The sequence below is a fragment of the Halichoerus grypus genome, chromosome 15 (assembly GCF_964656455.1).
Source record: "Halichoerus grypus chromosome 15, mHalGry1.hap1.1, whole genome shotgun sequence".
Taxonomy (NCBI): domain Eukaryota; kingdom Metazoa; phylum Chordata; class Mammalia; order Carnivora; family Phocidae; genus Halichoerus; species Halichoerus grypus.
This window is the reverse complement of record NC_135726.1, coordinates 26,332,858-26,356,207: the sequence shown is the minus strand read 5'-3', so window position 1 is coordinate 26,356,207 and position 23,350 is coordinate 26,332,858. Positions and strand designations below refer to the sequence as shown.

The 23,350-nt window shown below is 54.8% G+C and overlaps 1 protein-coding gene across 12 annotated transcripts; it reads left to right on the top strand.

Moving 5' to 3' along the window:
• Positions 1 to 4,199: 4,199 nt before the first annotated feature.
• On the top strand, positions 4,200 to 22,591 carry ADGRG5 (adhesion G protein-coupled receptor G5). Of its 12 annotated transcripts, none has more exons than XM_036117537.2 (16): positions 4,203 to 4,347; positions 4,462 to 4,505; positions 5,201 to 5,283; positions 5,775 to 6,149; positions 10,658 to 10,759; positions 10,949 to 11,027; positions 11,429 to 11,494; positions 11,668 to 11,839; positions 12,482 to 12,592; positions 13,327 to 13,440; positions 14,931 to 15,083; positions 15,820 to 15,941; positions 16,189 to 16,457; positions 18,396 to 18,513; positions 20,787 to 21,064; positions 21,460 to 22,591. In XM_036117537.2, exons 5-16 carry the CDS (start codon positions 10,696 to 10,698, stop codon positions 21,558 to 21,560), a joined length of 1,647 nt encoding a protein of 548 aa, XP_035973430.1. In that variant the 5' UTR covers positions 4,203 to 4,347; positions 4,462 to 4,505; positions 5,201 to 5,283; positions 5,775 to 6,149; positions 10,658 to 10,695; the 3' UTR covers positions 21,561 to 22,591. The 12 variants fall into 12 exon arrangements, with proteins under 12 accessions (XP_035973440.1, XP_077919208.1, XP_035973430.1 ...); XM_078063080.1 differs by having other exon boundaries at positions 4,203 to 4,360; XM_078063079.1 differs by having other exon boundaries at positions 4,203 to 4,378.
• The last annotated feature ends 759 nt before the right edge of the window (positions 22,592 to 23,350 follow it).

Sequence of the window (23,350 nt, the reverse complement as noted above, 5' to 3'; positions counted from 1 at the left end):
AGGGCCGGGCCGGCGGTCCCCGGGCAATTACGGTAAGGCGCTCTAGCGTGCGCCCCGCGGCTGTGGGGCTTCCTCTGCCCTTGGGAATAAGGTGTCTGCGCTTTGGGCGGGAGATGGGGTCGGGCGCCTCTCCTCACCATATCCTGTACCTGGAAGGCCACTGCAGTGAATTTTTTTTTCTTTTTCTCTTTTTTTTCTTTTTAAGTAGGCTCCACACCCACTGTGGGGCTTGAACTCAGGACCCTGAGATTAAGAGTCGCATGTTCCACCGCCTGAGACAGCGAGGCGCCCCTACGGTGAATCTTTCTAAAAAGATAACCAAAACATCACAGAGATAGTGAGGGGAACCAGACCGCGTTGGGACTTTGCCTTGAAAAGGAAACTAAAAGTGCTGAAGAAAAATTAGCTTTAGCTCATGCAGATTGTGATTGCAACCAGCCAGACATTAGAATGAAGAATCGGCTCTTGACAGAAAGAGGGTCATTTTTGCAAATATATTGGAGAGTGTCACACGCAAGGGTCACTCTGAATCCTTTGTTAGTTAAGCAGTTCTCTCTGGAAGGACTTGGTCATTTCTAAGTGATGTTCTCTTCCTCTGTGGTCAGCTTCTGCTTCATTTTTGTACGGTGTCACATCAACTTCATGAAACCCCACACTTTTTTTTTTTAATATTTTATTTATTTATTTGACACACACAGAGAAAGCACAAGCAGGCAGAGCGAGAGGGAGAAGCAGGCTCTCCACTGAGCAGGGAGCCGGACGTGGGGCTCCATCCCAGGACCCAGGGATCATGACCTGAGCTGAAGGCAGCCCCTTAACCGACTGAGCCACCCAGGGGCCCCGAAACCCCATACTGTTTGCAAGATGTGCAGTTTTGCTTGTCAGTTCATTTGCTTCATATTTGTGTGGTTAAACTCTGATAGCATCTGATGGAGGCAGATTTGGGTGGGGGTAGGTGTTGTGGGAGAGGAAACCACTATGAATGTTGCAAGCCTGGTCTTTGCTTTCTGTGTACCTTGGGCCCAGGAAAGACAGATATTGAGTACTCAGAGGACAGGGACTCCCTGTTCTAAAGCTGAGAAAATGATCCCGGGTTGGCGGGGGGGGGGGGGGGGGGCGGGCTTTTCGCTCAGACTTATCCAAAGTCCCATGGCTGGTAAGGACAGGAATGGGCCAAGAGCCCCTGGTTCTTTCCCAGCGCTTCTGGAGGCAGCAGGAGGGCTGGAGAAGGTTGAGGAGGCTTAGTCAGCGGTGAACCTAAGCTCCAGTTAGGACGTTGCAGTTGGGCCCTCTCTCTTAAGAAAGGGAGTAGTCCCAGGAATGTCCCTCGCAGCAGGTGGGGAGATCCCACCAGTCATGGAACCAAGATGGGTACAGACCAGAGGCTTGGCAGTTCATAGGAATTATCTCAGTTTTCAGGCACCTCACCAGCTGAGAACAGTGAGAATCAGAAGTCAAGTGACAGGCCCGGGGTCACAAAGCCAGAAGGTCTGAGAGCCCAGATCTGACTCAATGTTACCCCTGTCACCACTGTTCCTGAACCCACATGCCCAGACAGCCCACTGGTGTCAGCCTCCCGGTGGCCCTCTGAGGGGGTTCCTTCCCCAGCTCAGCCCAGTGGGGTTTTCGATGGAGGACTAGATTGGTATTTTCCACATTCCAGCAGTTCTGTCTTGTACCCCTGCTGCCACTTTTTCCATCGATACCTAGCACATTTCCTGTGCATCCTTTTCATGTTGTAGGATGTATGGGTATTTCTGGGTAAGTAGGAAATCGGCATCGATTTTCACAAATAAAGGAAAATAGAAAAAATAAATCCTATGTAAACAAACAACGCCACTGAGAACTAGCTAGAAACTTGCTCTTTGTTAAACAGGGACGTGATTGTACACCTTTCACAAGAGCCAAAAGGTAGAAGCCACCCGAGTGTCTGTCATGGGACAAATGGATAAATGATATTGGTCTATCTATACACTCAAAGGAATATTATTCAGCCTTAAAAAGGAAGGAAAGGCTGATCCATGCGAAGTGAAATAAGCCAGTCACAGAAGGACAAATACTGGATGATTCCACTTCAAATTCATAGAGACAGAATAGAATGGTGGCTGCCAGGGGCTGCTGGGAGGGGGTGGAGGGAGGGAAGTTGCTACTTAATGGGGACAGAGTTTCTGTTTGGGAAGATGGAAAAGTTCTGGAGGTGGATGGTGGTGATGGCTGCATGGCAATGTGAATGTACTTAAGGCCAGTGAACTGTACGCTTAAAAAATGGTTAAAATGGTAAATTTTATGTGTATTTTGCCACAATAAAAAAAATCATTAAAAATCAGTTTCCTAGTTTTCTTCGTCCAATAAAAGTTTGAAGAATGAAAAAATGAGGACACAGGGCAGTGGGAGAGAGGAGTTAGAGAAAATTTAGCTCTGAACGGAGGCTTCTCCTGGGTGCAACCAGGACTGAAAAACACTGAAAAGTAAATGAGTTTTGGGGGCACGAGGGTGGCTCAGTCAGTTAAGCGTCTGCCTTCGGCTCAGGCCATGATCCTGGGGTCCTGGGATCGAGCCCCGCGTCGGGCTCCCTGCTCTGCGGGAAGCTTGCTTCTCCCTCTCCCACTCCCCCTGCTTGTGTTCCCTCTCTTGCTGTGTCTCTCTCTGTCAAATAAATAAATAAAATCTTTTTAAAAAAATGAGTTTTTCATGGTGCGACTCAGTTGATGGCAAGTCCTGTTAGGGGTCCCCCTTACTGTCCTCTCGCAGATCACAGGGTGGAGAGCCCCTATGGAGAGAGACATCCCTGGGGATGGTGTGCGGCTCTCCCAGAGAGGAGGGTGGGAGGTGGCCTGCTGCCCTCCTCCCTGCCTGGGGGTGCTGAAAAAGGGACTGGCATGTTCCTAAAGCTGAAGCATCTGGAATGTTTTACAGGGGAGTTGGAGACAGAGCAGCCTTCTCAGGGGACCCAGGACCGGTGACACGTGTGTGTCACAGCTGGGACAGAGCAGGGAGGTGGGTGTGACTATGGCAAGCTCATCCGGAACCGGGTGGACGCAGAAGCTGGATGGGGCTAGACCATGAAGTCAATGAAGGAATAGGGAGCCACTGGTGGCTTTTGAGCTGGGGAGTGTCTTGGCCGTGATGTCCAGGGTCTGGAGAGCAGGGTGAGGTAGAAGCAGCACTCCACCAGAGGCAAGACATAGAGAGGGCGGCACAGATCCCGGGGTGGAAAATAGAGGGGCATCAGGGTGAGCGGGGCCTCCTCCTCGGCCCTGACAGCAGCTGCCTGGGTTCACAAACAGCATGAAGAGGAAGACCGCTGGTGTTGTAACTGCAGAGGTGACTAGGAGACCTCAGAAGGAAGGGCTTGGAGGTCACGGTCTGGGTCATGGCCACAGAAAAGCAAAGTGCAGAGAAAGGCAAGGGCTTGCCCAAGTCATCCAGCAGGAGCTGGATGGGGTCGGGTCCCGGGTGCCTAGGTGTCCCTGCACAGCAGCGGGCCTGGAGGCGTGGGTCTGTGCTCCCCCCAAATATCACTGCCCTCTGAGGTGCAGCTCTCTTCCGCTTCCCGCAGAGGCCTGAGTGAGCTACCACCTGTGGGTTGTGCATGGGCCGGCGCCGGAAGGGCCTTGGGGTGGGGGAGAGGGGAGAGAGACCGTGTGGGACCTGCCTGCTCTCTCCGCTTTGCTGCATCCCCATCTCACCCCAGGGGTAGGAAAGTACATTCCTGACTTGGACTTTTCCCAGGGAGTTTGGCTGAGCGAGCGAGAGCACCCTGCCTCCCACCAATGCACAGACACTCCCCCTTCCCCTCGGGGTTGTGCAGGGGAAGTAACTGGAGCAGGACAGGCTGACCAGCCCTCCAGCCACAGCCCGGCCACATCTCCTGAGCTCTCTGTTCCCAGCGAGGCCTTTCCACAGCCGTGAAACACGTGTCTGGTGACTTTGCAGCTCTCGGAAGCGCCACACTACCCCGTGAGGTGGGGCTGTCTTAGCTCCATTTTAGAGGGGAAACTGAGGTTCAGAGAGTTTCAGTCACTTGCCCAAAGCCCCCCAGCCAGTAAATGGCAGGTCTGGTATTTGAGGCCAGGCAGTCGGACCCGGCCCTTTGCCTGAGGTCGTGGTTATCTCAGTCTCATTGGTTGTTAGGTCAGGCGGGGCGCCTTCTCTCCTGTCTGGAGGTGCGGAAACAGGCCGAAGAGGCGCAGAGCGGAGGTGGGTCTTGAAACCTTGCCGGGAGCCGCGAGCACCAGCCCTCCCCCCTCTCCCCACTGACACCAAGCACCTCTTGAAGGGGTGCCCTGCCCAGCTACGAGTTCAGAGGAAGCAAAAAGGCTGCTGACGGGGGAAAGAAGAAGTGAAGTGAGAGTGTGGTGTAGCGTGCCCGCACGGGGTGAAGCGAGCAGGGGAGGGCTGAGGGCCGGGGCTGAGTGGCCCCAGCACACACATCCAACTTCCCTTTCTCCCTGTGGACAGGACGGTGGTAGCGGCCCAGCAGCTGGACGGCAGCGACCCCTCAGGTCAGCCCCCACCGTGCGGCTCTATTCCCCGCTCCCCCAGCTCTCTGTCCTCGTCTGCTGGGTCCCCAGCAGGCACCGGGCATGTCCCTGCCCTGGCGGGCCCAGGATTGGTGACATCCTGGGGGCAGCCAGCTGGGGACCCACCCTCATTCCCTTCACTCTCTGGTGGCAACTCCCAAATCTCTGGGAATGTAGAAGTCTATCTATCTATCTATTTTTTTTTTAAGATTTTATTTTATTTACTTATTTATTTAATTTTAATATTTTATTTATTTATTTGCAAGAGAGAATGAGATAGAGAAAGAGAGCACATGAGAAAGGGGAGGGTCAGAGGGAGAAGCAGACTCCCAGCTGAGCAGGGAGCCCGATGCGGGACTCGATCCCGGGACTCCAGGATCATGACCTGAGCCGAAGGCAGTCGCTTAACCAACTGAGCCACCCAGGCGCCCCTAAGATTTTATTTATTGATTTGAGAGAGAGAACATGAGCAGAGGGGAGGGGCAGAGGGAGAGGGAGAAGCAGATTCCCCACTGAGCAGGACCCTGGGATCATGACCCAAGCTGAAGGCAGATGCTTAACCTACTGAGCCACCCAGGCAAAGAGCAATTTAAATTAAGGACTGGTTAGACACTGGGTTCAAAACCTAGCTCCCCACCGTGGCCTAGGGCAGGTTATTAGACTTTTCTGGATTTCAGTTTCCTCATCGGTAAAATGGCGTTAATCCGGTGACCTGTACCTCGGATGACAAGGGCCTGCATGAAGTTTCTGCTGGGCAAATGTGAGCAAACGTGCCGTTCCTCTCTGAGTGACTTGGACTGGAGCCTGGGGATATTATGTCTCAGGGAAATGGCTCTGGGGCTGGCTTGGTCACAGAGTCCGTGTTGGGCCCTGGCGTGGCCTCCCTTTCCCTGCCTGTAAAATGGGGCTAAGAATGGTACTTGTCAGGGATTTTCTGCAGAGACCACCGGTTCACTCCGCACCCAGGCCGGGGTGAGGCCAGCGGCGGGAGCTCCAGCCCGTGTCTAGCAGGAGTCGCTGTTTGGAAGGGGCAGAGGGGCCACGTACAGGGGTGTGACTGGCTCAGCAGGCCTGGTGCTGTCGGAGACAGGGTGGGCTGGGGGGGGGCATGCATGGTCAGCCCCAGGGAAGAAGGCAGGGGGTCCCAAGTCTTATGCTCAGATATATCCCTGGCTGGGGCTTTGGGTCAGAGCCCTAAGCTTGTAGTGGGGATTGTGGAAATGTCTCTGAGTCTCTCTCCCTGGGAAATAGGTCTCTCTGGCCTCATTTTATGGACGAGAAACCCTGAAGCATGGAGAAGTGGACTTATTGCCCAATGTCACGGCCCAGGGACTGAATACTGGAGATGGTTATCAAATTTGCATCTTCCAAAGGCTCTGGCCTGCATTCTGCACGTTTCCTCATCTGTCTGTTGGCCTAGATAGAGTCTTACTCATCCGTAGAGCAACTCAGCCACCCAACCATCTTGGGGAGGCTGCAGTGCACAGCGTGGGGAGAGCACTTGACTTGGAGCCTGGAGCTCTCGGTTTGAGTCCCAGCTTGACCACTGGCCTGCCGTAACCCCAGGCAAACCCCTGTGCGGTTTCCAGTTTCCCCACGATCAACTGGAACCGTTCTGGACATCAGGTAAGGGAGTTCTGTTTCCCGGGGAGCCCCAGATAATGAGCTGCAGAGTGGATGGTGAGAGGGGCAAGGGTGTGGGGTGACAATGCATGGTGGCCTCTCTGAAGGGCTGGGGACAGGGGTGCTGGAAGTCTCAAGCAGAAGTGAGGATTGTGGTTTGCCCCTGGGAAAGGGAGTGGAAACCACAGCTATTTGGGGGTACTTGAAGGAGGTGTCACTTCTTCTTCAGCCTTGATTTCTGCAGCTGGTCGTGGGGTCAGGCCCCTCTTCCCTCTGTAGACACAGAGCAGGGTGGCCAAGGGCCTGGGGTCCAGTCCTTACGGTCCAGACCCTGGAGGTCAAATCCACATTATGATCTGGGCCTCAGTTTCCCCATTCACACAGTGAGGGGGGGGACAAGATGACCCAAGATCCAGTCTGCCCTATTGTGCCCTCAATCTTTTCATCTGAAACATTTCAAATTGTTTCATTCAGTGCTTCCCTTGTCTCGTCAAATCTTTTCCCTCCTCTCTTCTCTGAGGTTCTGAGAATTGCCCAAGGTAACACGGCCAAATAACCAAGTGACCAAATGAATAGGAACCCAGCACTCTATGACTCCAACCAAAGTCTCTATTCTCTCTCTCTCTTTTTAAAGATTTATTTATTTCAGGGGCGCCTGGGTGGCTCAGTCGTTAAGCGTCTGCTTTCGGCTCAGGTCATGATCCCAGGGTCCTGGGATCAAGCCCTACATCGGGCTCCCTGCTCTGCGGGAAGCCTGCTTCTCCTTCTCCCACTCCCCCTGCTTGTGTTCCCTCTCTCGCTGTCTCTTTCTCTGTGAAATAAATAAAATCTTTAAAAAAAAAAAGATTTATTTATTTGAAAGAGAGAGGGGGTGGCACGGGTTAGGGGCAGAGAGAGAGGGAGAGAGAGATTCTCAAGCAGACTCCCCACTGAGCACGTAGCCCGACCAGGGCTCAATCCCACGACCCTGAGATCATGACCTGAGCAGAAACCAAGAGTCAGATGATTAACCGACTGAATCACCCAGGAGCCCTTCTATTCTCTTTTCAAATAAACACATATATTACTAAATAATGTTAAGATAAATGGATGGGACCACCCAGAAAAAAACCTCACATCCCCATCTCATACTGTACTTCAGGATTGATGCAAATGGACTAGGGGTTCCAATGTGAACAATAAAACCTCAAAAGTCCTAGGAGAAACTTAGGAGAATTCCTTTGTAATTGGAGCGGGGTAGGCCCTTCTAGCTATGACTCAAAATCCAGAAGCCAAAAGAGAAAAATACAGGTAATTCTGATTATACACATAAAAAAAGACTTCTACACGACAAAAGGACCATATGTAATGTTCAAAGGCAAATGATAAACTAGGAAACATATTTGCAACTCACAGACAACGAGCTAATTTCCCTGCTATGTAAAGAGTTTCGAGAAGATGGTAAGGAAGAGTCGAACATAAAATAAAAATGGGCAGATGGTGAACTTGCACACGTGGGAAATGTCAGGACAGCTGCACTGTTGGAAGGAACCAAAGACCGGAAACCACACAGCCAGCTGTTCTGAGGGCACCTGCTGCATCAGTTAGTGCTTATCCCTCCAGCGTTAGCCTATGTAGTTGGAGAAGAGAAAGTGAAAACTCTAAGTACGGTTACGGGAAGCTCCCCCAGATGTATTTTCAAGCGAAAAAAGTGAAGTACAGAACAGTAGTGAGTGTGCTACTTTTTTTTTCATATAAGATGAGGAGAATCATATATGCTTATGTTTATTTGAAACTTGGGCAGATTCACCAAACACTAATAGCAGTAGTTATCTGGGGGTGACTAAGTGGGAAGGGAGTAGTTGGGTGACACAGGAGGCAGGAATACTTTGCATTTTATGCCTTTGTGGACTTACTTATTGCTTGGATTTGAAAGATGTAAATTTCTAAACTATCTGAAGAGCAGGGGCGCCTGGGTGGCTCAGTCGGTCAAGCATCTGATTCTTGATCCGCAGCTCAGGTCTTGATCTCAGGATCGTGAGTTCAAGCCCTGCGTTGGGCTCCATGCTGGGTGTGGAGCCTCTTTAAAAAACAAACAACAACAACTATCTGAAGAGTAAATAAAAATTGAGAAACGTGTAACTATAACATACGGGGTAACATTAGGAAATCTGGGCACCCAAAACAAGTAGACTCCAAACCTCACCACCCACAAGTGACCCCCGCATCTTTCAGAGCTTGCATATATAAGAAATGGGACTTTTACAAGGATTGGATTACATTGCTTTGCAACATGTTTTTTGTTTTTCATAAACAACATGCCACCATTATTTTTTCCATAATGGTAGTCATTTGGAGCATAAAAAATTCTAAGCATTAAAGACTTATTTTTCTGTTGTGAGGGTAATACATGTTTGCTGTAGAAAATTCGAACTCTACAGAAAACCTAAAAAAGAAAGGAATCCTCCTCCCCATATAACATTATTAACATTTTGGCGACCATTCTTCTAGATACCCTCCTAGGCCTAAACATGTATATTAGCATAAATTTCCATGCATGTGATTACATTATGTGTGTTATGTTCAGCTGGCTCTTTCTAGGCAGTGATACACGGTGCTCCTTTTTTATGTCACTATGGACATCATGATTTTTGATAGTGAAATGGCAAGCCGTTGTACTGAACTTTGAACTTTGACTTTTGAAAACAATGATAAATTCACAGGAGGTTGCAACAAAAATAGTACAGAAAGATGTTGTGTACACTTCATCCAATTCATCTGCATACTCTCCTCCTCCTTTTATTTGTTGAGGCTTCCATCCTGGAAACTTCTTTTCTCCTGTTGCCTTCTGGACAGGCTATACCCTGGTCCTGTAGTCCAACCAACAACCAGGGGAGTAGCTTCCCACATTTTCTGGGGAGTAGCTTCATCTCTTCTCTGGTGGGGTTTCCTATACCCTATGTTGTCTTTCATGACTTACTCCCTCATTCTCTTGGAGCGCATCCTCCAGCAGCCTTCTGATGGGGGTGTATGCTTTAAAATACTAATGATCCTTGGTTGACCATTCATCTTTAAGAGTGCAGCACTAAAGTGTAACTGCTTGTCAGGGTTGATGATTGGGAAAGCTTTAACCTAAGTTTGGTCCTGGCCATTTCACCGAGGAACACCAAAATATCTGTAGCTATAGGATACTTTTCTTGGAATGGCCAGTTCTTTAGAGAAGAATTTTCTCCTGCCTTAGAACATCATTGCCTGGCTGCTGCCGGCTTCTGGAAGCTGAGTGGAGGAGGAGGTGGGGAAGGAATATGGCTTAATTTTTCTATACCTGAATGGCATCCCACCCTTCCCCTCAGATTCTCTATCATGCACTGTCTCCAGGGAATGAACTTTATGTTGGGGTGGGGTTGAGGGTGGTAGGGTGGTGACAGTGGTCCTGGATACCCCAGGTGGCAGAGGAGATCTGGGACCCCAGCTGGTCACTTTAAAGACTCACAACCGGGCACCTGGGTGGCTCAGTCCTTTAAGCATCTGACTCTTGATTTCGGCTCAGGTCATGATCTCAGGGTTGTGAGATCAAGTCCTGTGTTGGACCCTTTGCTGAGCGTGGAGACTGCTTGGGATTCTCTCTCTCCCTTTTCCTCTGCCCCTTTGCCCCCCACCCCCTGCTCCCAGCTCATGCACACTCTCTCTCTCTCTTAAAAAAAAAAAAAAAGAGACTCATAAGCGTCTATCTCCCATTTTTTTGGCTTCATCCCTCATCCCTGCTTTCAGAGGTTCTCGATGCCTCTAGTTCTCAAGTGTTCCCAGGGTTGTGAGGCTTCTCCCTGTCCCCTCCCCTCTCCCCTCCCCTCACTCCACACCTCTCCCCACTGCAGGAACTCAGGTTCAACTTTTTATGGTCTGCTCGATGTAGGACTACGTGGCCACCTGCTTTGGAGCCTCCAGAGTTTTGCTAACATTTCTTGCCTGCTGTTGTCTTCTTTCCCCTTGTTCTGTCTTCCTGGCTCTGTGCCCATTTTATTCACTCACTCTCATTTTAGTGGAGTTTCAGGGGGTTTGACATAAATTTGCTATATTTAAGCAGAAGTTTCTTAGTTTATTTTTAAAACCACAGAAAACGAAGGCTGGGCGGGACAGACCCTTGCCTAAAGTCACATGGTGGATCAATGACAGAGCTGGACAGGGTTCCATGTTGCTTGCTCCCAAGCAGCTTCCCCTCTGGGTGAAGTCAGGGCCCCGGAGAAGCCCCCAGAGAGGCCATTTTTGGGGACAGGGAGTGATGGGCAGTGCTACAACTGGCTGGCATTTCTGAACAAATGGTCAGGGATTCTGGAGTCATAGAGACCTGGCTCAGGGGGCCTCACGCAGAGCAAGACCACTTGCGCCCTGAACCTCAGTTTCCCCATCTGTGAAATGCAGGAGTAACAAGGATCAATTAAGATGCTAGATGTCCTACCCTTGGGACATGCCAGACACCTAGAAGTGAGAGGTCACTCTCTTACTATAATGACAATGACATGCATCTTTTCTAGGGTGGGAGCCAGTTCTCGGAAGAGACTGGGCACAGGACATGGATTGCTGGGGGGCCTTTTTCCTCTGCCTATGCTTCATGACTTCTCAGAGTGAGACAATGGGTAAGAGGGTTCTGCTGAGCTGGGGGGCAATCCTAGCCTGGGCCCCTGGCTGTGATGTGGAAGGGGGATGCCTCGAACCAAGGGAGCTTGAAAGGGGGCACTGCGGCCTCCTGGGGCAGCAGCAAGGCTGAGGCTGGGGTGGAAGGCCCAGGGACAGAGGCCGAAGTGGAGATCTGACTTGCTCCACAGAGACATCCCAAGAACCCCTGCTCTGGATGGAGAAACTGGAGGTGATGGCCAGAAGCCGCAACTCGACTTCTCTTGCTGAGTGAGTCAGGAGGCCCTCCTGTCCGCCCGGATTCAGCTGTGCCTCCCACCCCCAGCTCGAGCCTTGAATCAGTGGTCCGGGGTTGTCCAGTGTGGACCATTAATCATTTATTCAACATGCATTTATTGAGTACCTACTGTGTGCCTGGCACTGGGCTTTGGAGATGCAGGATAAACATGTCCTGCCCTCATCAAGTCTGCTCTCTGGTTGAGGGTCTTTAACTATGGATGCCATGAAACCCGGTGCAGAATCCTGGGTCTCTGCATTTCTCTGGGAAGGAGCTGCAAGACTCGAATCGGGCTCTCGAGGGTCTGTGATCTAATGGCCATGCAGCTGCGGGTGAGGGGATAGTGCTGATGAGTGGCCAGGGAAGCACAGGGACCATGGGGCATTTCACTCAGCCAGCAGAGAAAAGCCAGAAAAGGCTTCCCGAAGGAGGTGTCAACAAAGCTGGACCAGAAAGAGAGGTAATCAGGAGGCGTGGATGAGTGGGGTGGGGAGGTAAGGGGGTGCCAGGGGCGCTGTGTTCAGAGGTCCGGAGATGCGAGAGGCCGATGCGGTTGGGGGAGGCCCCGCCCTTCTAGCCGCCTGGGGACCCTGGTCAGCTCCCGCCCTCAAGCCCACTGCGGACCCTGGTCAGCTCTCTCGCCCTCAGCCTCATCCGGGGCCTGGAGTGCAGGCTGTTGAACGCCAGCTTCGGGGGCAGCAACTTGACCTTGCAGACGCCCACCATCCAGTCACTGATCTTCAAGCTGGGCTGCAACTTCGCAGGCCTGTCACTGAGCAGCGCCACCAAGGAGCGGGTCCCCCAGGTCAGAGGTGGTCGGGGGGCCGGGGGGCAGCCAGTGCCTCTACCCCAGAAATCCTCCATGGGCTTACGGTCTGGACTCCCCTCCCCCCACCCAAACTAATCTGGTCTGGCCTCACAGCTGTGAGGTGCCTCCTCTGTAAAATGGGGCTGATGTTCCTCATGCGAATGATGGGAGGGGGTGCCCTGTGGCCCCTCAAGGGCAGCGTCCTCTTCCTGCTTTTGCAGGTCTGTGGGGGGTGGGGGAGGCAGCAGTGGGAGAGGCCAGGGAATCCAGGGTCCTAGGTGGTGGCTAGGAGGAATGAAATGCCTGGGGTAGGGGCGCCTGGGTGGCTCAGTTGGTTAAGCGACTGCCTTCAGCTCAGGTCATGCATGATCCTGGAGTCCCTGGATCGAGTCCCGCATCGGGCTCCCTGCTCGGCAGGGGGTCTGCTTCTCCCTCTGACCCTAACCCCTCTCATGCTCTCTGTCTCTCATTCTCTCTCTCTCAAATAAATAAATAAAATCTTTAAAAAAAAAAAAAAAAAAAAGAAATGCCTGGGGTAAGGCCAGGCAGGCTTCGTAAGAAGTGGGGGGCAGTGAAGGCACTGGGGCTGGCCCTGCAGGCCGTGGACACCAGGCTCAGCCTGTCCGTGCCCCTCCGCAGGTCTCACATGCCATGCAGTTCCCAGCCGAGCTGACCCAGGACGCCTGCAGGGCCCCCCCCAGGGAGCTGCGTCTCATCTGCGTCTACTTCTTCACGGACTACTTTTTCCAGGTCACTGCCTTGGTGGGCCAAGCAGGGTGGGCGCCGGCCCCTTCCTGAGGGCACTGTGGGCATCCATGCCATTGGCTGGCCTTGGGGCAGGGACCGGCACCTGGTGGGACCAGCCCATCGTGCACCCAGCCATTGCCCCTTCTGGGCCTCAGTATGAGGAGAATGGTGGGAAGGCCCACTTATAGGGAACCTACGTGTGCTCCTGTCCCTAGGTGGGAGATAGACAAAGGTGCCTTTTAACCTTGGCTTTGAAAGTGAGGTAGGATAGGGGCGCCTGGGTGGCTCAGTTGGTTAAGCGACTGCCTTCGGCTCAGGTCATGATCCTGGAGATCCAGGATCGAGTCCCGCATCGGGCTCCCTGCTCAGCAGGGAGTCTGTTTCTCCCTCTGACCCTACCCCCTCTCATGTGCTCTCTCTCTCTCATTCTCTCTCTCAAATAAATAAATAAAATCTTTAAAAAAAAAAAAAAAAAGAAAGTGAGTTAGGATAATGGTTAGTTAGGATGGAGGCTGGAATACACTCAACACATGGCAGAGAGTTGGGGGGAGAGGACAGCTTTCTAGGTGGAGGGGACAGCGTATGTGAAGGCTGCGAGGCTGGCCCATGCTGGACATGTGACAGGCATGCTGCTTGCTCTCATTTGGGGGAAGGGGCTGGTGAAGAGGGGCTCTCAGCCCTCAGCCGGTCTCTCCCTGTGTCCCCTGCAGTCAGCCCTTCTTCTGCTGTCCTTCCAGAATATCAACTCATCTCTGCTCAATAACTATGTCTTGGGAGCCCAGCTGGGTCATGGACACGTGAGCAACCTCAGCGAGCCGATCAACATCAGCTTCTGGCACAACCAAAGCCTGGTACTTTTGGGAGGGCGGGTGCCCCCATTTCCACCTCACCCCTGCCCCCTTGTGGCTCTCCTGTTGAATTTTGGCTTGACTAAACCCAAATCTGTGGAAGCATTTTGAAAACAAACAATTTCAAATCTATCACAGTTTGAAAATTCCTGTCAAAGAAATCAGAGAGAAGCTTTTACTTACTGCAGTAGGCAGGATTTTTTTTTTTTTCTCTTTAAGTAGGCGCCACACCCAGCGTGGAGCCCAATGCAGGGCTTGGGCTCAGGACCCTGAGATCAAGACCTGAGCTGAGATCAAGAGTGGGAAGCTTAACCAGATGAGGCACCCAGGCGCCCCCTAGGCAGGACTCTTTGAGTTGCAAGGGATACAAAGCCAAGTCAAGCCAGCTTAAGCACAAAAGGGAATTGATCGGCTCCCATAAATGAAATGTCCAGAGCTGTCAAGCTTCAGGCATGGCTGGATCCAGGGACTGATATAATGCCATCCTGGCTCAGCCTCTTTCCATCTCTCAGCAATGGTTTCCTGCCTTGGCTCTCTGCTCTGGCAAGATGGCAGCTAAAGTGCTGGACCTCTATCCCCTCTTCCCAGCAGGCTCTTCCTCATCAGTGCAAACCAGGGTCCCAGAACGGAGTCCTAAAGGTCCGGCTGGGTCACGTGTCCATCTCTGAACCAGGTCGATGGAACGTGTGGATTGGCCAGGCCCGGGTCACATGGCTCAGGGACTGGGCTGGATTCATCTGACCTGCCGTGGGGGGAGGCGTGGGTCCTCCAGAGAAGTGCAGAAGCTGATCCTGGAGGAAGGGAGAAGGGCTGCTGGGTGGGCATAAGCTCTGACGCCTCCGCTCTTCTGGCCCTGGCTTTCCTGAAAAGCCCAGAGCCTCTACGGTCTGCCCTGACTTCCTGTCAGCCTCTTCAGGACTGCGCTGCACTCTCAATTTCTCCATCATCCTTTCCTTTCTTTGCTCTGAACCTTTGCCCCTGCAAAAGTTCTTTCCTCAGAGGTGTTCCATGGCACTGCCTGTGTCATTCCCCCCACCCGTCCACCCACATGGCTTGGCTTCAGGGTGTCTGCATGTGAGTCTCTCCCCCACACTGGGCGTGGGTCTGCACCATTGTTGTTCCCCATGGGAAGGAGGGAAAAGGGGACAGTTGGTTATAGAGCACCTACTGTCCTGCCAGAGCTGGACCCTTAAGATTCCTCACTGACTGTAATTTAATACCATCCCTGAGACTTGGGTATAGATGATCCCATTTTGCAGATGAATAACCTGAGGCTCAGAGAAGCTCGACAACTTGCCCAGGTCACTCTGAGAGTCCAGAGTAGAGGTGAGGCTGGAATCTGGGTCTGTCTGATGCCAAAGCCCAGCCAGCATCTGGTAAAATGTTGACTAGGGTGCAGTTGAATCAACTTTGGCCCCTACAGTTTCCAGACTCTGACCCACGGCCATCCCCCACACCCCTTGGATGCACCCAACCCCAGCCTCTCCCCTTAGGAAGGCTACACGGTGACCTGTGTCTTCTGGAAGGAAGGAGCCAGCGAACATTACTGGGGGCTCTGGAGCCCCGAGGGCTGTCGCACAGAGAAGCCCTCACCTTCCCAGGTGCTCTGCCGCTGCAATCACCTCAGCTACTTTGCTGTTCTCATGGTATGTGTGCATCCAGTCCTGGTGAGGGGAGTCAAAGCTATAAAGGGCCCCATGTCTAAGCAAAAGGAGCAGGCAAAGGCTGGTGTAGGGGACAGAAAATCCAACTCAGATGGGCTTAAGGAGGCAAAAAGAAACTTATGAACTCATGTTGCTGAAGAAACTATGTTAGGCTTCAGGCATGGCTTGATCCAGACACTCAGTATCACCAAGACAGGGCTCTAGCTCTGTCTCCCAACTGTGCTTGCTTTGTGCTGGCCTAGCCTTCAGACAGGATTTCCCCACAGATTAATAATTTGGCTGCTAGCAGATCCAGGCTCATGTCCTACTAGCTTTTAGGCGAGTAGAACGAGAGCTTCTCTTACCCAATTCTGCCAGCTAGTCTTGAGATTAGAGTCCCACTGCCTTGGAGTGTGTCACATTCCCATCCCTCAACCAATCACTGGGCAGGAGGAGGGGGGGCTCTGATAAGTCAGGCCTGGTGCACCTGTCTACACACAGTGGGACCGCCCATGTGCGTAGACAGTGAAGGAGGGGAGGTTCTCATAGAGAAAGGGGAGATGGAGTTGAGGGGGGCAAAAGCCATTGTGTCTGCCAGGGCTTTTTTTTTTCAAGCCGGGACCACGGTGAGGTTTGTGGTGAGACAGGGAAGTTTGGAGGTGAGGTCTTAGCAGGTCCCTGTCACCGTGGGGAGGGCATTTCCGTGCTTCTGTCTCCCATTCCCCCTTCGTTCCTGCAGCAACTGTCCCCAGCCCCGGTCCCAGTAGAGCTGCTGGCGCCTCTCACGTACATCTCCCTGGTGGGCTGTAGCATCTCCATTGTGGCCTCACTTCTCACTACCCTGCTGCACTGCCAAGCCAGGTACGCCCCTGCCCCCATGCCGGGCCTGCCCACCCACTGCTGCTCAGCACCCCTCCTTCTTACCTAACTGAGCCCCAGAGGGCGGTGGGCTTCTCACGGGGATGGAGGCTGGGAGGCAGGAGACCAGCCTTGCCGTGTGGCTGTTGTTCTGTCCCTGCCCCCCTCAACCTCAGTTGTGTGTCCATGAGGGGGTGGCATGGCCTGGGTGATGTCCCCAGGCCACGGAAGGCCCTGCTTCCACCCGCAGGAAGCAGGGTGACTCCATAACACGCATCCACATGAACCTGCATGCCTCCGTGCTGCTCCTGAATGTCGCCTTCCTACTGAGTCCTGCGCTGGCCACGCCCCCCGAGTCTGGGGCAGCGTGCACAGCGCTGGCCGCCATCCTGCACTTTGCCCTGCTCAGCTGCCTCACCTGGATGGCCATCGAAGGCTTCAACCTCTACCTCCTCCTTGGGCGTGTCTACAACATCTACATCCACCGATACTTGCTCAAGCTCTGTGCGGTGGGCTGGGGTAAGCAGAGCCTCCCTCCCCTCTTGCTTCCTGAGGCTTCCGGCCAGATAGGGCGTCTACCCCCTCCTGCCCTTCTCTTCTCTTCCTCATCCTAGTGACCACATCATGAGCACGGTTCATCATCCCTGTCAACACTCACCACTACTTTCTACTCTACTGTTCTTATCGATTGTACCTCCAACACCTCCATTGCCACCTCCACCTCCAACACCTCCATCCCCTCCACCTCCAACACCTCCATCCCCTCCACCTCCAACACCTCCATGCCCTCCACCTCCAACACCTCCATCCCCTCCACCTCCAACACCTCCATGACCATCACTTCCAACATTTCCACCCCCTCCACCTCCAACACCTCCATCCCCTCCACCTCCAACACCTCCATGCCCTCCACCTCCAACACCTCCATCCCCTCCACCTCCAACACCTCCATGACCATCACTTCCAACACCTCCATGCCCTCCACCTCCAACACCTCCATCCCCTCCACCTCCAACACCTCCATGACCATCACTTCCAACACCTCCAGCCCCTCCACCTCCAACACCTCCATGACCATCACTTCCAACACCTCCATCCCCTCCACCTCCAACACCTCCATCCCCTCCACCTCCAACACCTCCATGCCCTCCACCTCCAACATCTCCATGACCATCACCTCCAACACCTCCATCCCCTCCACCTCCAACACCTCCATCCCCTCCACCTCCAACACCTCCATCCCCTCCACGTCCAACACCTCCATGCCCTCCACCTCCAACACGTCCATCCCCTCCACCTCCAACACCTCCATGACCATCACTTCCAACACTTCCATCCCCTCCACCTCCAACACCTCCATCCCCTCCACCTCCAACACCTCCATGCCCTCCACCTCCAACACCTCCATGACCATCACTTCCAATACCTCCATCCCCTCCACCTCCAACACCTTCATCCCCTCCACCTCCAACACCTTCATCCCCTCCACCTCCAACACGTCCATGCCCTCCACCTCCAACACCTCCATGCCCTCCACCTCCAACACCTCCATGACCATCACCTCCAACACCTCCATCCCCTCCACCTCCAACACCTCCATCCCCTCCACCTCCAACACCTCCATCCCCTCCACCTCCAACACCTCCATCCCCTCCACCTCCAACACGTCCATGCCCTCCACCTCCAACACCTCCATGCCCTCCACCTCCAACACCTCCATGACCATCACCTCCAACACCTCCATCCCCTCCACCTCCAACACCTCCATCCCCTCCACCTCCAACACCTCCATCCCCTCCACCTCCAACACCTCCATCCCCTCCACCTCCAACACGTCCATGCCCTCCACCTCCAACACGTCCATGCCCTCCACCTCCAACACCTCGATCCCCTCCACCTCCAACATCTCCATCCCCTCCACCTCCAACACTTCCATCACCATCACTTCCAACACTTCCACCATCACTACCACCTCCAACACCACCATCACTTCCGCCATTATCACTACCATGTCTACCTCCAACACCACCATCTACTGCTTCTACCTCTGACTCCACCATCACCTTCACCACCGCCTCCATCATCACCACCATCCTCATCCTCGTCTTCCCCACTCTCTCTGGCACCACCATCACTGGCACCTCTATCCCCATCCTAGCCCCTCTTGACTATCTCAGTTTCCTCACAAGTTCCCCCAACCCTCTGTCCCATTAGCTCCATCTCCCCACCACCACTGCCACTATCATCCCACCCTAGAGCCCTCACTAACACCATTTTGGAGAGCAGCCTCTTCTAAGACCTCCAGGCTAAGTGCTCTGAAGCTGGACCGTATGGCAGAGGCTAGGGCCTCTGAACAGTCCCTTCCCCTCCCTGCTTGCTCAGTGGAATTCTGTTTTAGCATGACCAGCCCTTTTTGGGGTCACCTGACATGTGCTGAGCCTCTGTCTCACCTCTCAGGAGTCCCGGCCCTCCTGGTGCTGTTCCTTCTTGTTGTCAAGAACTCAGTGTATGGACCCCACACAATTCCACTCTCCGACAGCCAGGGAAATGGCACGGGCTTCCAGAACATGTCCATGTGAGTGCTCTCAGGGCTGTGGCAGGCTCCCTGGCTCTGGCAGAAGGGCCCAGGGGCTCTGAACAGGGTGTCCTTGTAGGAAGGGCCCTGGCTGTGGGGCAAGGAGGGGGCCATGGCTCAGAGAAGGGGTGGTTGCCAGGGTGCTTTGCCATACCCCTTCTGCTGGATCCCCTGCAGAGGTAGGCTGTTGTTCTAGGCTGGCTACATCTAGGGAGCCCCGGCATGAACTCTGGTGCCTGCTCATGGGCCTCCAAGGCCAGGGAGGCAGCACCTCTGCCTCCCGGCGGAGCACAGAGGTCGGCCCAGCGCCCCCTCCTGCTCTCTGACCTTGAGCAGGGAGCTCAGCCTGCGCTGGACTCTGCCCTCCCTTCCCACACCTTGCTGTGCTCGCTCAGACTTCCGCTGCTCCCGACCTGTGGCTGGCATAGCACTGCCAGCCCTCAGACCCTCCTAGTCAGAGAGAGTGCTGCGGGGCCTGGGACATCCCAGGGACAGGGCTCAGCTTGTGTGTGCGCATCGGGCGGCCTGGGGGGTCTGCACGACAGACTCGGCTGCCTCTTCCTGTGCCCTAAGACATTTATCTTTTTCTTGTTACGAAGGTTCTCATAGCCAACATAGGGAGAATAGCTGAATGAACCCCTGCAGACCCATCTCCTGTTTAAACCTCGCAGCGAGGAGGAGGTCCTGTTGTCAGCCTCTGTTTATGGTTAGGGAAACTGAGGCACGGGCAGCTGAAGAACCCCACCCAAGGAAACCCAGGTGGTCCATGGCAGAGCTGAGACTTGGCCACAGGCAGGCTGGCTCCAGAGCCTGGCCCCCCCACTGCCCCTCCCAGCCTCCAGGAAGCGAAGCGGGTTGGGGTTCGTTCCTCTCACTGTGGGGGTCAGGCTGCTTTCTCAGAGGAGGTGTGACTTCGGGCTCCTTAGCCGTGTAGTTTTTATATACTGTGTGCCAGGAGCTGGAGGACTGGGGGGGGCAGGAAGCATGGTGTTGCTGGGCTGTCACGGAGTACCCCACTCTAAGAACCCGCTTCTCTGAGTCTCCCTCCCTCTCCCTCTCCCCCAGGGTTTTGTGACTTTTATTCTCCTGCATTTAAAAAGCCCTTAGGATGTCTGTTTGTGTTCCTGAACACAGACAGCACTAACCAAACCCTTGAAAGGAACTCCAATGCCCCCCCCCCCCCCCCCCCCCGGCAGGACAGCGGTTAATAGGTTGCGACAGAGCCACGCCTGCGGATGGTTACGTAGCTGTGAAAAGGAGTGATCCATGAGCACACTCAGCCCCTTGGATAAATCCCCCAAATAATGTTCAAGGCCCCTTGTGGCTGCCGAGGCAGGAGCTCACGGCGGGGGCCCGAGCAGGGGGCTGTGACAGGGGCACAGGCTCTGGCCTCGGAGCGTGGGGCTTCAAGTCCCACCTTTGCCTCTGACTAGTGTGTGCTCCTCAGCCCGAGCCTCAGTTTCCTCCTCTGCAGGGCGGGTATGACTATGCACCTGCCTTGTAGGGTCCTCATGAGGAGCGAATGGGCTCATCCGCGGAAAGCATATGACACGGTGCCTGACTGGGTGTCTTGGGGACACAAAGGGCGTGAAGACCTCAGGGAGGGTCTAGGAGCAGGGCTGGGGCCACTGCCAGGCCTCTGCTCTTTCCTCGGCCCTTGATGGCGTCTTCTTGCTCACTCTCCTCCTCAGTCCTCACCCCTCCACCAAGCCGCCCCCAGGTGCCACAGCTGTTCACTGCTCGGAGCGTAGAGTGTGGGCCCCTTCTAGGTGGGGAGGGGTCCTGGGGTAGGGCGCCCATTGCACAGAGATGGTGGTGAGATGGTGTTGACCTTGTGGTGGGTGGGAGGAGAAGTTTCCAGGGAAGAGGGCCCCGGGGCCATGGATCTGAAAGAGTATTGGACAAGTGGGCAGCTGGGGGGGCCATGGAAGGGGAGAGAGGCAGGACGGAGAAGGGAGGAGAAGAAGAGTTTTCAGGTGGGTAAAGGCATGAGAGCCCCATGTGGCTGGAAAGGAGAACATGGGGGGCTTCAGGCCAGGGGCCGAGGTGGCAAGGTGGGCCCTAACACGGTGGCCTGGCTGGAAAGCCGGGCCCAGAACTTCACCACACGTGTGGTCAGACAAGAAACAATGGGTTTGGGCTGGGAGACGGGACCAGGTTCAGGAGCCCGTCCATAGGCCCAGAGACCAGGGTCTCCCCACCCACCTCCCTGCCCCCCGCCCCCCTGGCCTGGGGAGCCACGCCAACCCTGGCACTTCACCCCTCCCCTGCAGATGCTGGGTGCGGAACCCCTTGGTGCACAACATCTTGGTCATGGGCTACGGTGGCCTCACGTCCCTTTTTAACCTGGTGGTGCTGGTCTGGGCGCTGCGGGTCTTGCATCGGCTACGGGCCCGGGACAAGGTGCTGAACACGCGGGCCTGCCGGGACAGCTTCACGGTGCTGGGCCTCACCGTGCTGCTGGGCACCACTTGGACCTTGGCTTTCTTCTCCTTTGGCGTCTTCCTGCTGCCCCAGCTCTTCCTCTTCACCACCTTCAACTCACTCTACGGTAGGGCCCGCGGGAGGCGTGCAGGAAGCCCTGGGGGTAGTGTTCGGCCGGTCAAATGTTGACTGCTCAAGGCTTCAGGTCAAGGGGGCGAGTCAGGGGCTGAAATCGAGCCCCTGCTGCCGCTCCGCTCCCCGCCAAGCTGGTTTGGGGCTCCTTCTGTCCACAGGAAGGGGCATGTCCTCCTAATTTGCACAAAGGCGCCCTCTGGCCTCCTGACAACTGGTCGTCCAGCTTCTATGCTCTGCCCCTCCTGGCTTCCAACAGTGAGGGACTCTGAGAATTACTCCTGGGCTTTAGGGAAGCCCAGCTCAGCCCCACTGAGGAAGTCCCTGGATTCTGGGTGAGGCCCCACATCGCTCCTTCCAGTCTCCCACTGACCTGTTTTTCGCTCGCAGGTTTCTTCCTCTTCCTGTGGTTCTGCTCCCAGAGGTGCCGCTCCGAGGCAGAGGCGGAGGCGGAGATGGAGGCGTTCAGCTCCTCCCAGACGACGCACTAGGCTGGGCCTCCTCGCCCAGAAGCCGTGGCCTCTCAGGCCGCCTGCAGCCCGAGACTCCGGCCTCCCCCAGAGAAGGTGGCAGGCCAGCTGCTGGGCACCAGAGGCCACTGCGGCCTCCAGGGAGGCTTCTCAACCTCCACGGCTTCCCCAGGCCCAGAGCGCTGGGTGTTGCTCTGCCTCCCCTCGCTTCCTGGGGATAGGAGGGCAGAGCCTCTTTCCCCTCCACCTGAGCCAGCTGGGCCCGGGGCCTGGCCATATGATAATTGGGTAGGTTTGAATTGCCCCTGGTAGGTGTGAGGGTATGGAGTCCAAACCCAAGCTCAGGCTCCCGTTGTAGAGAATCACCATCGCCCTTGACCTCTCTGTCCGGCCCAGAGGGAGAAGGCTCCTGAAGCCAGCTCCATTCCCAGGCTGCACACCAGGGGGAGCTCTGGGCCCGTGCTCGGAAGTCATTGGCTCCCAAATCCGATCTGGAAATACTGTCACCTGTCCGGGGACGTGACACCAGATGGAGGGGCCCTGCTTCCAGGACTGCTCCTGCTGAGTGACTGAGGAGAGGATTCCCGCCCTGTTTACACAGCCACTTCTCTCTTCCCGACGCAGCTGTTCGCTCTGGCTCTTGGGGTCTTGGGCATATGGGGCACTAGAATGGGTGGGCGTGGGGAGGCTCTCGGGGCCCCGCTCCAGGCCGCCAGACAGGTAATAATGACTTTGGATGGCACGGTGAGGGTACTGGAGCCGGATCCCTTTTCTCCTGGGGGGATCCTCTGCCCTCTGTTCATTCCCTGATGCGGAGAGCCCTTTGCCTGCTGGTGAGGCCCGGAGGCTCTGGAGCTGGACGGCCTGGGCTCAAAGGGCCTTGCCACTTGCTAGCTATGTGACTGTGGGTAAGCCACTCAAGCTTTCTGTGCCTTAGTCTTCCCATCTGTAAAATAGGGGCAGTCGTGGTGCCTATTTTGAAGACGAAGAAAAGAATCCATAGAAAGAGGCTTAGCAAGTAGAAAGTGCTCAATAGATAATTATTATTGTTATCATTCGTATTTTTGCTATTATTTTTAACAGAGTCGACTGAGAGGGCAAGCCATCTAAGGTCCAGGGCCGGGTCTGCTCAACCCGACAGGCCCAGCTCCTCGCTAGGCACGCCTGCTGTCCCTCAGCTCTGTCACCTCCTCTCCCACTTTCCCTAGAGTGGCCTCTGCTCTGACTCTAGACAGAGTGTCCCCCCACCTTTTTCAGGGTGATGAGAGTCCCCATCCAAGCCCCCCTGTCCTGGTCAAGCCCTGTCCTGAGCGGTACCAGGCACCTTGGGCCGTGGGGGGGCTCCCACACCAGTGGGGTGCAGGGGGATCATGGGAAGTCCCAGCCCCTGTCTTGAGCAGCTCCAGGAAGTGGTGACCCAGCTGGGCCTTGCCTGTGACTTGGCCCACCCCACTGGTTCAGGCCCAGCTTCTTAGACTCTACCAAGCCCAGGGCCACCCAAGGGAGGATATGGCCACAGTAACAAGGGATGGTTCTGGTAGTTCCAGGAAATGGGGCCAGGCTTGTGGCCCTGAGCATCATGGGGGTCCGGGCTCTAGGCAGGGTTCACTTCCCAGAAATGCCCCACCGGGTACGGGGGGGCAGGGATGGGGGAGACCTGCTGGGACTCCCTGCCCTCTCGTCACTCCCAGGAGGGTCCTGGCCTGGCCTAGCCTGGGCACTGGGCACTGGGCCCAGTTCTTGGGGGGCTTCCAGACCAGTGGGAAGATGGAATGGGTAGGAGGACAAATGGACGCCAGGGGGGCCACGTA